The sequence below is a fragment of the Hyaena hyaena genome, unplaced genomic scaffold, assembly GCF_003009895.1.
Source record: "Hyaena hyaena isolate Hyena2069 unplaced genomic scaffold, ASM300989v1 scaffold_135, whole genome shotgun sequence".
In the NCBI taxonomy this organism is placed as follows: domain Eukaryota; kingdom Metazoa; phylum Chordata; class Mammalia; order Carnivora; family Hyaenidae; genus Hyaena; species Hyaena hyaena.
Window position 1 is genome coordinate 2647427 of NW_024080767.1, and position 18297 is coordinate 2665723.

An 18297-nucleotide genomic window follows, 5' to 3' on the forward strand; every position below is an offset into this window, starting at 1 on the left:
CCTCTCTCTGTGTCCTTCTTCTATTTGTGCTCGCTCTCAAAAGAAATAAATATTTAAATAAAATGAAACAAAATATTTCTGTGACAACCGGCTCTCCTTCATTTATCAGCTTTTCTTTTTTTTCTTTCAAAATTTATTTATTGAGAGAGAGAGAGTGAGGGGGGGGGCGGGGGCAGAGAGAAGACGGAGAGAATCCCAAGCAGGTTTTATATTGATGCGGGGCCCGAACTCAGGAACAGCGAGATCATGACGTGAGCTGAAGTCAAGCACCGGTCACTTAACTGACTGAGCCACCCAGGCGCTCCTATAGGTGTCTTATTCGCTTGGAGGCTCCCAAATGCTGTTAGCACTAAATGCTTACTGTTGAAAAAATGGATTAACTGAAGCTCATTGGAATTACTTGATCCGTTGTCTTCTCCCATTTTTCTAGGCAACTTATACAGACGTTAAATCTGGACTTTTCTCAGTTATACCTATGTCAATCAGTGATGCCTTATCTGGTCATCTGCAGAAGGGTCCAGACCTATTCCTCATTGGGTCGTAAAAGGCTGGAAAAACGTGGAATGCGGTATTCATCTGTGTGACAAAAATACAGCCCAAAGAGGCAGAATAATCCACAGATGGGTAGGGTAATGGGCCAGAGGCGGTTCTGACAGGTACTGACTCTTCTCTAACTTGTGTCACTGGTCATCAAGAGGACTACCCAGAGTGTTAAAAGGTCACTGTGGACCAAACACGACGTCCAGAAGAGAATTTATTTATTTATTTTTTTTCATTCTTGAGAGACAGAGCGCAAGTGGGGGAGGGGTAGAGAGAGAGAGGGAGACACAGAATCTGAAGCAGGCTCCAGGCTCTGAGCTGTCAGCACAGAGCATGGCATGGGGCTAGAACCCATGAACCATGAGATCATGACCTGAGCTGAGGTTGGATGCTTAACCAACTGAGCCACCCAGGCGCCCCAAGAAATTCTCAACAATGCACGTTGCTGATAGAAGCTTGGTAGCACCACATAGGGTCTAAATGGCTCTATGAGCTTCTCCAAGTCATAACATGAAAACAAGGCACCAATTCTTACAGAAATGAAAACTTCCATGCTTGGCACTTCCCAGAGACTCTGTCTTTTCTATATAAACACGTGGTTGCTATAATTAGATTACCAAGGCCTTTTTTTTTTGTTTGTTTTTTTAAGCTCTTTGGATCAATATGATGACAAAATCTTCTGAAAGGAAAAAACAACCCATCAGGGAGTTATTGGTTTATTCCTGTTTTATCATTTTACTGGTGGTTTCCCTAATTAATAGTAAGATTTCCTAATAACATCTGCAAGAGAGACTTGATCCTTCCTGCCAGTGGGTCTTTAGAAACTGTTTAACTGCCTCCTCCCTCTGTCGGGAGATCACACCCTGCCCCCCCCCCCCCCCCCCCCCCCCCCCCCGCCATGCCCCTGTCCCCCTGCCCTGTCCCTGCCAGACCAGGAAGGCGAGACTGACCTTGACCTTCTGTTGGTGGTGGTAGATCTGCCAGGCGATGTGAACATGCATAGCACACCACTTCCCTGGTTTCTGGAACAAAAAAAGAGCAATGTGGTCAGATGGAAGACCTTCCAGAGAAAACCATCTCCAACTTCTTCAGAGGTTTTCAGCAGGTTTTGGCTGCAGAGGCTCTTTTTCAAGGCCTGGGAGTGCTCAGTTCCCCCTCTCCAAGAGCCTTCTCTTTGCTGCCGCCCAGGGCCCAGGCCTCAGGGAACCCCAGCCACACCCCACACCCCCTCCCGGGGCCCGAGCTGGAGGCCACTGCTCAGAAAGCCACACTTGACAGGGACCTCCCTGGTTACCGGGCACAAGATGGCAAAAGCCCGAGTCCCACTCTGTGTCTCTTCTTTCTTTTCTGGTGCCAGCTGGCGGACCCGGAGAGGGGGAAGCTGTACCTAACAAATGCGGCCATGCTACCATGCAAATTGGCTGTTCAGAAGAGCTAATTAGGGAGTGTCTGTGAATCGGCTCAAAACAAGAGAGGGTACAGAAGACCCCGCGTAGCCTCCCCCAACGTGGTTTTGTGTTGACCTCCAGAGTGGAACAAAGAGATTCACATTTTCACTGAAGCTCTGTTCCCACGAACGCTTCGCTAAGAGTCCACTACCCATTGGGGCTGGTGGGCACTGTTTGTTCCCAAGCGAAAATAGAAGAAACAAAGAGAGCTCGTTGCCTTCCTACGCTCTAGGTCTCTGCTGCCACCACGTCTGGGAGTGTTTCAAGCTGTGCCTCTCAGATCGATTCATGTCTTGCTTTCCAAGCCGAGGAGTAACTGAGTGAGCGGTCTTACTGCCCTGGAGGGCAGGGACCCTCTCTTGCCAATCCATATGTAATCTTGTTGTGTAACCTACTCACACGCTCTAAACACACGCTCAGCAACTACGGGATGGATGGGAGGAGACGCTGCCCCATTCCTACATCGGCAAAGGACAGACGCTTCTGGTTTCTATATTAAGGAGCTGTTTCTGAAACATACACTTTAAATCCAAATGTGGGGTCAGTTCTCTTGTAATGAAATCACGGGTCATATGAAATCGCCTACGCGATGACACAGTCTTCCTTTGTTTCTCTTTGGAGAAACTGAATTATCTGATTAGAGGTGCCAGAAATGGGTTAAGTATAGCTGGGAATCTACCCATCCATCTTTCATCCGACTATCCATCATTCATACCCCCTCACTTCCTACCCAGGAAGTCAGCGTTTATTCCTTGGCCACTCTCCAGACCACTCAAGATGTTAACAAACTAATGCTTATGGTATCCCTCTTCTGCACCAGAGGAATAGGCAGAATGGCTCTGAAGGTCAACATCACATACCACAGAATGAGGCAGCCACCAGCCAAGATAAACACACCCATATATGTATCTATATAAATCTATCTATCTATCTATCTATCTATCTATCTATCTATCTATAGATCTATAGATCAATCTATCAATCTATAGATCTGTCAATCTATCTATAATTATATCGATAGATCTATCTAACTATAGATCTATCTATCTATAGATCTATCTATCTATCGAGCTATCGATCAATCTATCAGTCTATAGATCTGTCAATCTATCTATAGTTACATCGATTGATCGATCTAACTATCGATCGATCTATCTATCTATCTATCTATCTATCTATCTATCTATCTATCTATCTATATCTTCTAGGTGCAGGAAAGATAGCAGAGCTCAGTGAAATCCTGATTTCTGCCTGCGGCTGAAGTCCTTTCCTTTATGTTCCCACTAGTCAAGCCTGCAACAGCCCTACCAACAAGAGACTGTGACTCGGTCGAATGTTCTGCTTGCTTTCCCTCCATGGCCTGGCTTCCTCCAACACTCAGAGCCATGCACTCTAGGCCGTCTGCGGTCAGGCATACTACCTGAAGAGCCCAGCCACTCTCCTCCCAACATTTTATTCCAACATTTCTATGCCTTGTTTCCTTGTAACGGATTTGTATTTTTAACCCACAGGGAGTCAAACAGAGGTTGCAAAACAGTTCTAGAAGAAGCTCTCTTACCCTTAACATAGGTCTGAAAGGATCTGTCAACTGTGAAGAGAAAATGACAACTTGGTTACATGCCTGTCACTCAAACAATTGCTCTAATTAACAAATTTGTAGTGCTTCATTAGGAGGGGAAATTAAAATGTTAGAATTTTACTTTTAAATGAAGCCCTTTTAGAGAATAATTAACCCATTTTCACACTATCAAAAGTGCCAAGTGTCCCCTCCCCCTCTTCACAAGCCTGGGTACATCCACGCTGACAAGCCCCCAACCAAGTTTAATCAATAGCAATTTGCCCTCTGGCAACACGATTTGCTCACATTACGCCTCTGAACAGCCCTTCCAACCACACCGCCTGGGCTCTAAAGGACGACGGTCTCGGAAGCCTGGGTACCCAGGGGCATCGGGGAGAGCTGTCCCCTCTGGACGTACCGTGGAACTAACTTCATGGGAACCACCACACTATGTGATGATCGCATGTTACTTAGAGGTATTACACACGTTTAAATAAAAGTTCACTACATGTCATAAAAATACTTACATAGCTAGTTCATTTTAAACTTCTACCTAACGCTGGCCATCGGTTTCTGACTGCCTTGACCCAGGGAAAAAGGCGATACTGTAAAAAGTACCCGTTTGTCCATATTTACCACAAAGACACACGCAAGTAATAACCCATGAGACAAGCCTGCCATCTTTTGTAGAACTTCTGATCGTTTTTGAGAGTCGGTAGAGGTACGCATTATGAATGAGTGACATAACTGAAGTGTGTGGGATATTTGACACAGATCACAGGGAGATTCTGCCTTAAAAGTAGGGGCCAGGAGAGCAGCAGGGGAGTGTCCTGTGACTTCCGGGAAGGAAAGGGCTTAGCGTTTTTCCACTCAAAACATTTTAGAGTTACTTCTTTGATGAGAAGATTTAGGAGATGCAGACAGAGAAGATTGGTTCGAACAACTGGACACAAGCTGATGGCATCCACTTCCTGGCCTTGGACCACAAGCCATTTGTGTTCTCCTCTACTGGGTCATTCCCTTCGTGTCATCAGCCACAATGGAGCAGGAGAGAAATTTTGTTCTCTAAGAATGACCGGCATTTTCTTCCACAAACTAGAAGGAACGGCTCAAACAGCAGCTGGCTCAGCTGGGCAGAGGAAGGTGCATGGCCTGGGCTGGGAGCCTGTGGAAACAACCCCCCCAACCCACCCCCTCTGCGGCCCAGCCGGACTTTCTTCTACGTACCCTAGGGTCCTTCTGGAGCAGAGTGTGAGGGACTGTCCCGGGTCGAGCGGCAACATCGATAGGGTTGGATGTCTACAAATGAATTAGACCACAGCTTAGAAGGCACAGAACACATGACCAGAAAAGCAAGATCTTTCTTTTCCTTCTAAAAGATATTTGCAAGTCAAATGTCAGTGTCATTTGTTTGTTTCATTCTGGAATACGAGAGTTCACAGAGGCATTTCCCCCACTGATCGCGCATGCTCTGAAGAGGACCCGCTCCCTAGTTTCTCAAGGGACCCCGACCCGACTTTGCCTGGTCTAGGAAGGGCATCCAAACACAGAGAGGTGGACCACGTCACATCTCACTGCAATAAAAAGCGCAGGACCAAAGAGAAGAAACATATGAAAGCCCTGCCCTTGAATCCATCTTCTTCCGAGTTACGGGCAGCCCTATCATCGTGTCTTCTGCGCTATCACCAAGCGTTCTAAGAAATGGTTGAGTGAACATCGCTGCTGTTTGCTGCATCAGAATAACTGGAAGTGTTTCACAGACATTAAGCTAACTTTAGATTTTAACCAGCAGACAATAACAAGGAATTATTCTCCATAATTACTCATTAGCAGGGATGGAAATGGAACAAGATGACCTCATTTAGGGACTGCACAGATCTACTATTAAATGATTTCTACAGTAATTCTGCTTCTGCTTTTCTAAACCACCAGCATTCTTGAATGTCATTCCTAACAATACCCTTATCTACAGGCTTCAGTCCTTTGAATCTACAGCAACGACAAAAAGCCTACTTCCGGCACCCACAGTCCCTACGATCTAGCGGATAAAGGATTCGGGACATTTTCCACCAGGTATTTTATTAAAGAAATCACAACTTCTAGGACTCCCCTCACAGCAGAAGTTAACGCGTGTGGGAAAAGAGCCCAAGCTTAGGCACAAAGCTTGCCTATAAGGAGAAGGGGGGCGGTGGGGGGGGGGGGGAAGCATGAAAGAAAGAAAAGCAATCAGCTGCTGTACAACTAACAATTAAGCTGGAGTTGTTAACAGCCTGATTTGCATACATATGAAGAACTCCGCTAATGAACAGCAATCTACATATTCAATCAGTAAGATGGCCTGGAAAGGCCTATTTCAACACCAAGAGAGACACTTTCTTGCCCAGATGTAGTTTTCGGTGTGATTGGATAATTGTGAGTGAGGGAAATAGTCTAATTTATTAAATGACCTAGCAGTCTGTTTGGGGAGGCTCTGGAGATGCCGTACAGTCCAGAGGGGACAGACCAAGGCCCAGGGTGTGAGGATGCAGGGAATGGCAGACTGGGGAAGGGGCTGAAAAATCACTGTCATTTCATCCCAAGAGAGGAGAGTTTCACAGGGCCATCACGGAAGTCCCAGGTATGGATAACCTGGCCTATAAGCCACATTTCCAAGCAGATAAACGTCATTTCTAAGGTGTACGTTGTCCCATTCCCAATGCTTTTAAACGTCTTTTCTGTTTCTAGTTTTACAACAATGTGCCTCTGGAAATGCAAAACGCACGCATCCTGGGAGACTCTGGCCCCAAACTGGTGTTTTCTCTTAGATATGAGATCGAGGAAAAAATAAATAAATAAAAGGGAAGACCAAAAACCACACACAGCAAAACTTCCTACTTAAAAAAAAAAAAAATCTGAGAATGGTTACTAACATAACTTCATTTCGCTTTTGTATAAAAATAAAGAAGAGGCTATAATAAAGCCACCTAAGGATAGAGAGTTCTGAGAATTACTCCTCAATATTGACCTTCAAAGAGAAGTCTGGCCCAAATTGAGTAGAATAACACTGACCAGGTAGAAAAGAATTTAGTTATTGTAAAGGACAAAAGGTTAATTTCACACTAGGCTGTAGGTCTTGACCTTGGGAAGTGTGGCCATGCCTGAGGGAGCACTAAGGCAGGGTAGAGCCCAAAAAGTGAAAAAAAGGGTAGGTGGCTGCCCTCCACTCAGACAGACCCTATTTGCAGACAGACGGGGCTCAAGAGCAAAACGAGGGAGGATGAGCAGAAGCCTCTCCCCTTCACACAACCGGAAGGATGCAATTTTCGTTTGGAATTGTGCTCTTCCTTCCTCTTAAAATTAGTAAAGGCTCAGCTCTGCCTCTCTGCTAATAATACGTATCTCAAGGGCAACCAGGTGCACACATATCTGACATTTCATGCATTTCTTGACCAGAAGCTTATGTCCACAATACTGGCAATAAAATATATATATATATATATATTATTAAATATATATATGTGTGTGTGTATATACACACACACACACACACACACGTATTCTGTATATTTTAAAGATTATAGGAAATCCCAGCTCAACTGAGATTACATGGGTGATACAGACTGAAAATTAAATTTGGGCTGAGGTTTAAAACTAGTGGGGTCACAAAAAAAAAATACTGTCACTCTAAACCTAGTGGTCACTTCGGATTGGAAAAATTCGTCATTGGCAGGCGAGAGGACGTAGAACCCACCCGCGTGCCTAGCCTGTGGTTCTGCCTGTGAAGATCCTCGCCTGTTTTCACGGTAAGGTTTCTTACCTTCGGCTGAAATGCTCCTTGGAGTGAACCGAAAGGACCAGTGGGCGGAATCATAGGGGGGATGCCCGATACTGCAGGAGGGTAGGAATGGAAGAGCTGTGGCCAAAGACGGAGAGGGGGAAAAAAAGATTTTAGTAGGAGGCAAATGATATATTCCAATTCCCTTCCCAAAGAACGACATCGACATGAGCAAGCCAGATAATCTTAGTTTGATGCTATTAGTCAAGAAGCCAGGATGAAATGATCACACAGATGTGCCGTGAATGCTTAACTTAAAAAGTTAAAAGTAGTTCAGAATCAATCAGCCAACAAATGATGTCCCAGATGAGGACATCCTTAGAAAGGGAGCTTTCCTAATTATTAATTGTTAAATCGGATAGAAGGCCTAAATGGTTTGAGATTTTAATGTGCATCAAAAACAGGAGGGGTGCTGAGCCAAATAAGATGCCCGGAAAATTACAAGTTAATTAGAAAAAGGAAAAAAAAAAAGAAGGAAAAAAAAAGAAAAATTAAGAAAAAAGGAAGAAAAAGAAGCAACTCTTTATGAGTTCCAGGATTTTATACCATTAAAACTCAATTAGTACTTTTAGATTTTTAATAGTTTGGAGGAAATGAGAAAATATTCACAATCCTTGCTTCATTAGGTTGCTCCAGAAGTGGCAGTTTCAGAGGACAATTTAATTGTCTCAGCTCAAACGATGACAAATATTTGTGGGAGGGTAGAAGCAAATGACTCATGTGCACTTACAACGGAGCTACTTTTTCTAGAAGGTGGACAAGCTCCCTGGGGGCTACTCAAACCCAGCCCTTGCCGTGTCTGACCACTCGGTGCAGGGAGAAGAATGATTCTGAATTAAGATTCTGAATTTTCTGGAATTAAGAGTGTATAGAGGACACAGTGGAGGAAAGGAATGTACAGCAATCCTGAACACGAGGCACACGCATCTTTTCCTCCTTCTAGAAACTGCGTATTTCTGAGATCCTACTGCTCCGATTCCATGTACGTGGATCAAACCACCATAAGGACTTTTATGTCCCACCTTCCAGGTTGCGTAAGATGTCAAAAACCCAATAATAATTCAAGCTTTTCCTAATGATGCCTTTCTGCTAGCTATTTCTAGGTAATGGCTAAAATGCCCATCTTACAATCCTGTTTTCAGGGCACGTACTTTTCTGTTGGTCTTTATTTCATTTTGCTCCCTTCAATGATGCAGCAAAGTTTTCAGACTAATTGATATTGAACTAAATCCACTTAAACAGTGATTGCAAGCCAAGTGCCCTCATTTAAAACTACTTTTAAGTCTAAAATTGTGTTTTAGATACTTGAGTGCATTGCATCTTAATTCCCCTTACAACGTCCTAATCCCCAAAGCAGGAGAGACTAAGTACTTCGTACATTATCCACTATAACTAATAAAATGAAATAACTCTCCCCCAGTATCCTGTATGAAGCAGAGTAATTAAGTACATGCCACACTAAAACACACTCAAATCTCTATTACTCTGCCTCTAGGTGGGTGTATTTCCTTTCGTGTTTTCAATTAAAAAAAATTAGATATGTTTACCATTTTCCTTTTGCTATTATAGTCCGTGACTGACCACGTGGGACTTAGAATATAGCAGGACTGCCATCCCCCACAATGAAAAATCTGAAGTACCTGAGTAATAAATTGGAAACCTGTTGTACATTCAGGCCTCTGGGCTTACTCTCTACCGTAAATCTAAGGACCCTCTGTGGAATACGCAGGTGGGAAGGCACTACGTTTTGTCCTAGGAAGTAAATCTGAGCTACCAGCTGAGCATGCTAAACTTTCTCTGGGAAGGACTTCCTTAAGCTAGTCCTTAATTTAAATCCACAAATACAGACAAAGGGTAGAAATCTGATGATCCTAAGGACGGCTCCGCTCATGGGACAGCGCTAAAGGGGAAGCTGGATTTTGCACGTCCATTAAAAAAAAAGCTTTTGTATCACAGTGCTGTGGGCAGAAAGTGCCAGAATGATGTGGGGCTCTGGCACGCAGATATACTTTCCGCATCTCTTCCTGAGTAGGCTTCCTCATGTTGGGTCTGCACTATTCCAGAGTAACTAATGCCTAATTGATTTCTAGTAGTTTGTAGTTCTGACTTCTCAGCTGCACTCTGGACTGAGATGGTGCCTGATCATCTGGTTCAGAGTATGAAGGTGTTCACGGGCTTTGCCGATCTACTGAGTAGCACTTCTTTTCGAGCAAGCGTAGTTGAGGATGGTGGCCCAACATGGCTATAGGCAATTATGCATCTTCTTTCTCTCTGGTGTCATTTAAAAAATATAAATAAACCACCGAGCAAAGAAACTTGCAAACTTTCAGGTGAAAAGGATGCAGTATTCACTCCATAATCAAAACATCATGGTAAGACGTACAAGGTGTTTGTCTCAGAAAAGAAATAAATAAAGCCCTCTTGTCTTATGTCTCCAATGAATGTACCGAAACAGGCGGGTGCCAATTTAAGTTCTAGAACCATCCTCCTTAACGAGGCATAAAATAAATTTCTTTTTGTTCTATAAAGAAGAAGGAGGTTAAAGGGGAAAATCATAAAGTTCAATCATAAGACACTCTTTTGTTTAAATAATATTTTTGGTTTTGGTTGTAACAAGCCCAGGAGAACAGGACCCCGCCACGTGGGAGAAGGAGGTCTGTCTACATTTAGTCAAGAGTCAAGGAGAATCTGCTTTGGAAAGGCTCAGGAGTCAAACAAGATGAAAGACATTCTGTTCGGAAGGAATAACTCAAGTTGGATTCTGGGAAATCTGTGTCAAGGACGCTTTGGTCGATCCCCGAAATCCTGTGATTCCAGGGTCTCCTGCGCCTTGGTGGGTCAAGTGCAGACCCTCCCCCCACTTTGAGGACAGACGTCTGGCTTGCTGTGAGTTTTGCCTGTGCTTTTGGGGGTCAGGCTAATGATCTTTTGACTCAGAAGAGGATACTGCATCTTTACCAGAAGCAAACGTCACAAAAGCAAGCATCCAAAGTGACGAGGCGTAATGGGAATTCTCGCAAAGATGATTAAGGAAGGCTGCTAGTCATTTACTGATCTGTGGCGAGAGCACGAAAATGGAAAAGCAGTTACATTGAATGTGTAGCATGGTAACAAGACTCACACTGTGCCGGTAGAATGGGTCAACTTTTGTAGGGTATTTGTCAAACTGTAAAGGGATCAAAGCAAAAGCTAGTTACTTCAAGAGTCTACATTTCTGTTCACGGCTTCGGCGGAGGCAGCCCTGAGTGAGCTTCTCCGCCCTTAGGCTGTCAACAGACTCCATGACCTCGTTGTTTGAGAGAATCCCTTCTCAACTCCAAAGTCCCTCGACAAGACATGGAAAACCCAAGTGAGAACCCACATGGTGCATGTCGGTCCCGGCTATGCCGGAGAGTCTTTCTTTCTAGGCTACATTTAGAGACCGGCATAAACCACACCTTTAAACTGGAGAAATGGGGCCATTATTCAGATAACTCAGAGAGAAGCGAGCATTTGGAATGATTTATCCAGAGAGTTCCCTCCATTTCCATCTTCCTTTTGGCCCAAGAACTATATGTTCAGCCACCTGCTGAAACGTATTAGACCCAAATATGAAGGAATCTGGGTGAGGTCTTAAGACTTTTCTTTTGAGCAGAAAAGAGCATCCCACTGCTTCCTCTAAATAACGTCGATGTCTTGGTGCTACAACCCCCCTTAGTTAGGTTTTATGTGTATAACAGCTCACTCAGGCTGCCATAAACTCTCTCCCCAAATAGTAAGCCCTTAAAAATACAACTGTTGAGAAGCACAATTCCTCCAGAAAAAAGATACAGGCCTCATCTCATATTCTCCTAAATAAAATTTCTAAAATAAACTTTAAAATCCATATTTAAAAACATTAAGTTGAACAAAATAGGGAGGGGAGGGAGAGGATGCAACGTGTAGGGAAGAGCACACCTCTTACAATCACGGAATTCAAACCTATTCTCACCACGCCGACACTAATTGCCTTCAACTTAAATCCTTCCTTAAATATTAAAACTTAAGTCAGTAAAACACTCTAACACTCACTGCGGCAGACAGGGCTCTATCTAAGAATATTGTGCACCCTAATAAGGCACTACTCACTACAGTTTGTAGGCTTAAAAAAAAAAATATCCTAAGTGGTTCATCTGGCATGTGCTACACCCGGGTCAAGACCAAGACCATGTCCTTGGTGGTGGCAGCTCTTACCATGGGGCTGACTTCCGCCCCTGTGGGCGCACTGCTCCCTGACTGCTTGCTGACAGAGCAGGATACCAGCCCGGGGACCCGTTTTATGAAAGACAAGAAATATAACCCCCCCTCAACAAAACAGGCCTGGGGAGACACCTGAAAGAGCAGGGGTAACCGATACAGTCCAGACCTTCAGACAGCTCTCTCCCCTCCTTGGCCCTCCTCCCAACAGCCAGTATCCTATGGGCATCTGTTTCTTGTTATTACTTGGTGAGAAGCACTGACAGATACGTTTTTCCATCTGGTGGCAGTCCCCAACACAAAGGTATCCTTGAAGAAGTTGATACTGACCCTGGATGGGACGGTTTGGAGGGCATCTAGAATGCCCTCCCCTGACCCCCCCCCCCACACACACAGCGCTGGACAGAACTTTCTAGAAAAAGGTTCCTACCTTAGGCCCTGGGTTAGCGCTGCCCGGAGCAGGGCACACTCCCTTCTCTCTGGCAAGGTCGGCGAAGGCCAAAGAAGCCCTCTACATGGCCAGCACCCCCCACCCCCATGCAGCCTCCTGCGCCCAGACAGCCCACTCCACCCCAGCGTGCTGCATAAGAAAAGAGTCGTGCTCTACTTATCCTCACATTTCTGCCTGGGGTACGCACCATGGGAGGTGCTGGCGTCGGCATGATGGCGGTGGGCGGGATGGCGTGGGGGAACGGTGTGAAGGTGTGCTGGTGCGTGTGCTGGTGCGTGTGCTGGTGTTGGTGCTGGTGCTGGTGGAACTCGGTCCGCAGGTAGGGCGGGGGGCCCAGGGACGCCCCGCGGTCAGCACTCTGAGACGCCAGAAAACGTGTGTTCAGTTCCTGTCGCAAGATGTCTTGCTCTGGAAGAGAAGGAAAGGGAGAAGGTGATGCTTTTTCTCCCCTCGGTGGTATCCTTCGAATCTGGACATCTGAGTCCCTGACCAGAGAGGGAGGCGGGGCCAAGGGCACCCCTGAGGGCCTCTGTGCCCCCAGATGGAAGGGGACGACCAACCAGAGGACCCCGATGCCATCACAATCTAATTCTTTTAGCCTCTAGGCTTTCGGGGACAGGCTCCAGGCTGAACAGCCGGAGGTCAATTTTCAGCTCTGTGACCGCCAGCTCAGGGACCCCTGGCGTGGGGGCGGGGGGGGGGGGGGGGGGGGACCACCCACCTAGGTCTCAGCTCCCGCATCTACCACAGGGGGACAATAATATCAACAGTATTGATGGTTCAAGGAACTCGCATAGTTGAGTGCACACTGAGCTATGTTAACCTGGCCGTGTTCTCATGTCCCCGTCTTCAAGGGGGGATGTCCACGTGGCTACAGCGGACCGACCTTGGGATACCAGCTTGGTCAACACAGGTGAGGAGAAAAGAAGCCAGTATCTAACACTGGATTTTGTTAACACTTAAAAGTCTGGGATACCTTTCCCTCCCAAGAATGTCGAAGGCCCCTGAAGACAACCCCCTTAAACCAGAATGGAATTTAAGAGACTGGAATAGAATAGTCGCGGGCCCAGTGAAGTTTCTGTCTCTCTAAGGGGATGACCCGGCACATAATCCGTGTTTTACCACACAGCGCACGACCGTAGTTGGACTTCCAACCAACTGGCTTCCCCGTGGCTGTGTCTGAGCCTCCCAGGTTGTGCTAGGTCGGTAGGATGGTGGTGTGTACTCTTGCCAAACCTCAGCCCGTGAAGGACTGGAGGAGGGTTACAAGAATCCATATCATAAAGCAGGAACTGGTCAGTCGATAAAACCCAGCCACGAAGGACAGTGGGGAGGCCCCGCGTGTGGGAGACGGGAGTGTAGATGGGTGAGGCCGGCACCCCCTCCTACCTGAGTAAGTGCTTCCGGCCGGGTGTCCGGAGACCTGCAGACCCCCTGAAGTCAGAGGTGGTGGCGGAGGCAAAGCCGTGGGAGGGGCGAACATATTGGGGTGATGTGAGTGTGCGGGAGGCTGGAGGGTGGGCGTGAAGCTGTGCAGGGGGCTGTGGTTGGGCAGTGAGAGGGGGAACGGGGAGGCCGAAGGGTGGTGAGAGATGTGAGGCGGGGCGGGCTGAGTCTTCGCTGGGGTGCTGCTTCTGCTACTGCTGTTGGAGTGACCAAAAAAAAGGGAAGAAAAGAAAAAAGCCATAAGCAATTTATTTCCTTAAAAAAAAAAATCCTATCCTATTTCCCTGCCCAGAGCCATGCAGTGCTTCCTTTTGCTCTTTCTTCTTTACAGACCCTCCCCTCATGCCCACAAGGAGCCTCTGCTACAATCACAACCTCAGGGGGGCCTGGGTGGCTCAGCGGGTTCAGTGTCTGACTCTTGGTTTTGGCTCAGGTCATGATCTCACGGTTCATGGGATCGAGCCCCGCACTGGGCTCTGCACTGATGGCGGGAGCCTGCTTGCGATTTTCTCTCTTCTTCTCTCTCTCTCTGCCTCTCCCCTGCTCGTGCTCTCCCTTTCTCTCTCACCGGTGCACACCTGGTGACCAGCCAGTGGCCGGAAACTCAAGTCCGCTCCCCCTCTGCAGCCAGATTCTCATCTCTGCCCCCAGAAACCCTGCGCCTTCTGCGCATCTTCCACAAGCCACATTTCCTCCACTGCACGAAGATGGAGGAGAACAGCGGCCTGAGCTCACCCTCTCTGACGGCTGCCCCTTACATGAAGAAGCACAGACAGGAGGCGAACCCGGGAGCCCCGCATCACCGCCATGGTCTGAAGGGCCATAGAAAGGAACTCAGGGGGCGCAGAGCAGGGGCCTGGCCCCGGCGAAGGCAGCTTCCCTTCCCTCTCCTGGACAGGAAACAGCCAGCCCCACCAGGTTAGAATTACACCCCCCGGGGGCAAGCGAGGGTGGGCCACGCTCGGCCCCACGCCTGGGGTTTCTGGCTCCCTTTCCTTGGCGGCTCCTCCTCTGTGCTGCCCTGAAAACTCTCCTTTGTAATCTGGCAAAGACAAGGCAGGAGAGCCTGGACTCCACACGGGAGCTTGTGTTTCTCCAGCCCGGCTCGCTTCTCCTACGCCTCTCTGACCCGCCCGGGGAAGAAGTACATCGTAACGGAAAAACCTCAACTGGAGGACTCCCTGGTACCCATCTTCCTGACTCTGGAGTTGCAGCTCATCCTCTCGTGGGGGCCAGTCGCTCCCTTCTAAGAATCTCCTAACACAGGGGAACTGCCTGGTGGCTCGGTTGATTAAGCATCCGACTTTGGCTCAGGTCATGAGCTCACTGTCCGTGGGTTCGAGCCCTGCATCGGGCTCTGTGCTGACAGCTCAGAGCCTGAAGCCTGCTTGCATTCTGTGTCTCCCTCCGTCTCTGCCCCTCCCCCACTTGTGCTCTGTCTCCCCCCTCTTAAAAATAAATAAATACCACAAAAAAATTAAAAACAAAAATCTCGTAACACTGGATGCTCGTAGGTCTCCACTGGCGGCCTCTCCCCAGGACAGGGTGGGGAGCTCCCCTCTCTGCTGTGTCTTATGCACCCTCCCCGTCCTGCTTTGCCCCTCCACCCAGGAGTCTCTGCGGCTGTTTTAGTTCTTCACAACGTCCTCACGCCCCGACCAGGCCCAACCTGCCTCCTCCCAAGAGACCCAAGCCTCACGGGGCCCTCTCTCCCCGACCCCTGGTCTCTGCCTCCCGGAGAGGACAGTGACAGTGTTTGCAACAAGAAACACCAGTGTCCTCGGGAACCCCCTTCCCCACTCCCGCCTGCCAGTCCCAAGGAAGACGACAAAAGTCAGGCCAAAAAAAAAAAAAAAAAAAGCAGGTTGGCTCACCTTAAGCTGTTGAGGCTTAAGCTACTGCTGTTGTAGGCGGACAACGGCTGGGAGAGGCTCTGGGCCGAGGGGTGGGCCTGCACAGGCGGGAGGCTCTGATGGAGAAGCTGGGTGGGGGACTGCGGCCTGGGCGGCCTCTGCACAGGAGGCTGAGGGGCCGGCTGAAGCTGGGCCTCTGGGGGCGCCTGGGGCGGCTGTGTGCTTGGCCGTGGGGGCTGAGGCGGGGCCTCCGTGCGCCGCGCCAAGTCAGGGTCTGGAGAGGGAGCTCGGGGCTGGGGCTCGGCCTGCGGCTGGGGTGGCGGCTGAGGGACCTGAGGGCAGGGGTCTTTAAGCACCACGGGCTCAAAGATCGGCTCTTTGCAACAGTCCTGGCTCTTCTCCTGGCTTCTCTCTAGACCCGATATCTTGGGGACAATCGGGCCTGCATCCTGGCTGTCATGTTCGGGTAGTGTGCCGACACCTAACTCCGGATCTGTGCGGGGGGGAGAGCAGAGACAAAACCACAGGTAATGACACGTGAGTGTGGAATGAGGGGCAGAAAGCACAGTCCAGGCCCAGATCACAGATCGCACGGTGTTGGCGAGGTCCCGCCTGCTGGCTTCCTGGCCTCGCTCTACCGCGTGCGGGACACGGGCACGCTGTGGACAGGCCAACGCGGCCCGGCCGGAGGAGGCTGCATTCCAGAAAGCAGCCTGGGCCACCAGAGTCTGAAAATGAATGTTTTCCTTCATCTTGACAAAGGCGTTTATGGAGCAAAATTAAGAAACAATAGCCGGCAAGTTGATTTTTCCCATTTATAACCCATACAGTTCTTGAATATACAAGGGAGCGGTGTTTTCAAACAGCAAGTGAAGCAAATGTTATTTAACCACACACAGATGTTCCTTCTTGGCCTTGCGTCTTCTCCCTTCCCATTCTGACTGATGAGACACACTTGACATTTACAGAAATAATTTTTTGTTTGGCAAGTGCTAAACTGGTCAAACGGCGGGGCCGCCTCGTGCTCACCAAGTGATCCTAGCAACGTCTGAGATCCAAGGTGCAAACATGAATTCAGATCAATTCACAGCCAGCTATACAAAGCCAGGCCTTTTAAAGGGTCCCCCACACTCCCGGCCACTGAAGGGTGCAGTGCTGAACGATGAGGCAGAGCCTAGATGTGAAATCCCACCAGCACGAACATGGGGCCAAGTCCATGCTCCTGTTACGAATTTAAAAGATACGCTTCTCTCCAAAGCCCCAAACATCCATGCCACATCTCACAGAGTATTTGGTCACCCCATTAGCCAAACCCCATAAAATCCTCTAACAGAAGAAAGACAAATATGGCATTAAATAGAAAGAAATGTCCCTATCGAGTTATGCTTTTGTGTACATTGGGGAAGGGGGCGGGGAATGATCCTTCTCGCTACTTTGCGCTAAAAAAAAAAGCCATCCTTTTATTATCACACAGCTCAGAAATCGGGAGAGAATGGGTCGCGATAGTCTCTGAAATGAGGATGTGCTCCAGGCATTCTGAAATAAACTACTTGGGGCATCGGCTTTCTCTTCCAGTCTCACTGGATCGTGTGTGAAACCTACACAGTATTCGCAAGGGTCCTATCGATTTCCGTTGATGTCCCCTTGGGCGCACACACTTGCTGTGTTTCCTCCCCTGGAATTTGCATCAAAGCGATCCATTATTTTCAACGTTCTTTTGGTAACAAAGAGATCACACCTGTGACATGCGCAGAAGCAGAAGCAAACTGGGTTTATAAACAAAGCACATTTGGGGGCTAATACGAGCCTGGCTATCTTTACAAGTGCACAGGCAGCCTCCAAAGAAAGCCCCCTCTTGGCATGTTTCAGCTACCAAAGGATAAAAACATCCAGTAAGACCCCAGTGAAAAGTTAACTCCAGACTCCTGGCATCCCTCTCACACATCTTTCCATCCAGTGCTGTCCTTCAGAGCCCTTCTGGGAAGATTTTTGATAACGATAAGCTGAAATTTTACAAATTCCCAAAACCTTAGTTTCTAACTCGAGGGCTGAGAGAGAACATCAAGATTCTTGAGGTAGACAGGCTCCATTCAGTCAGAACTCCTAAATCAGGAGACAAGACCCTTTATCTGCAGACATTCACACCAAGGGGATCTGGTTCCGCTTCGCTTTCAATGTTTTTTCCATCCCTTTTTTAACATTTTCCATAGCAAGCAATTACACGAGCTCACTGAAATACACAGGCTTCCTACAATGCGAGCTGGTTAAGTGGGTTCGGGGCCGATGCACTACCACCCCAGATATCCTAACGACACACGATAGAAGAGATTTTCCCTTGTGAGAGGTTCTGGGTGCATAAGCAGGGATTCCTCCCACTCTGACTCTCAGACGGCTAATTTAGGATCATTATGCTCGCTCTAATGGCAGGAATACATCTCTCTCCTTTTGAAGTGTTTTGTTCTCTCCAGATTGGGATGGTGAAGAAGAAATACGTACACATTTTCCATCTCATTAAGTTTAAATTCAAATTCATGTTCTCCCTCCCCAAATCGGTGTCCAAAATTTCTCTCTGACATAAAAGAAAGTTTCATTTTCCAAGGGACACCGCCCAGAGGATATATCATTTCGATTTCCTTATGCCGGTAAGGAAGCACATTAGAAATACATAGATAAGTGCTTCGTCTATCTAGCTTGACTATATTTGTCTCCTCGTTCTTTATTTAATGGGCTTCTAGAATGTGGACAACACAGCCAAGTTGGCGGGAGGCATGGTGCAGGCTTGGGCTTGCTTCCCAAGGCTGTCACGTCTGCTCTGTTGCCCCATTGTCACTGTTGGTTAGTCCCACCCTAGTCACAGCTAGAATTAGGGGAGCGGGGAGCAGACTGCTAATCACCATCCCAGACAACCAGCTGGGGGTGCACAGGAACCCTGAAATCTCTCTAGTGAGCCCTGCGAATTTCTACGGGGTTAT

General features: G+C 47.8%; 1 protein-coding gene across 1 annotated transcript in view; it reads right to left on the reverse strand.

Moving 5' to 3' along the window:
- The window catches only part of AUTS2 (activator of transcription and developmental regulator AUTS2), a 744772-nt gene that overhangs the window by 12100 nt on the left and 714375 nt on the right, over positions 1–18297 (reverse strand). Inside the window, exons 8-15 of the mRNA XM_039238050.1 lie at positions 15347–15818; positions 13416–13669; positions 12193–12434; positions 10482–10526; positions 7343–7438; positions 4774–4845; positions 3547–3576; positions 1491–1562 (exon numbers count right to left, since the gene is read on the reverse strand). Of these exons, the coding sequence (XP_039093981.1) occupies positions 1491–1562; positions 3547–3576; positions 4774–4845; positions 7343–7438; positions 10482–10526; positions 12193–12434; positions 13416–13669; positions 15347–15818 (1283 nt within the window). The remainder of the gene's footprint in view (positions 1–1490; positions 1563–3546; positions 3577–4773; positions 4846–7342; positions 7439–10481; positions 10527–12192; positions 12435–13415; positions 13670–15346; positions 15819–18297) is intronic.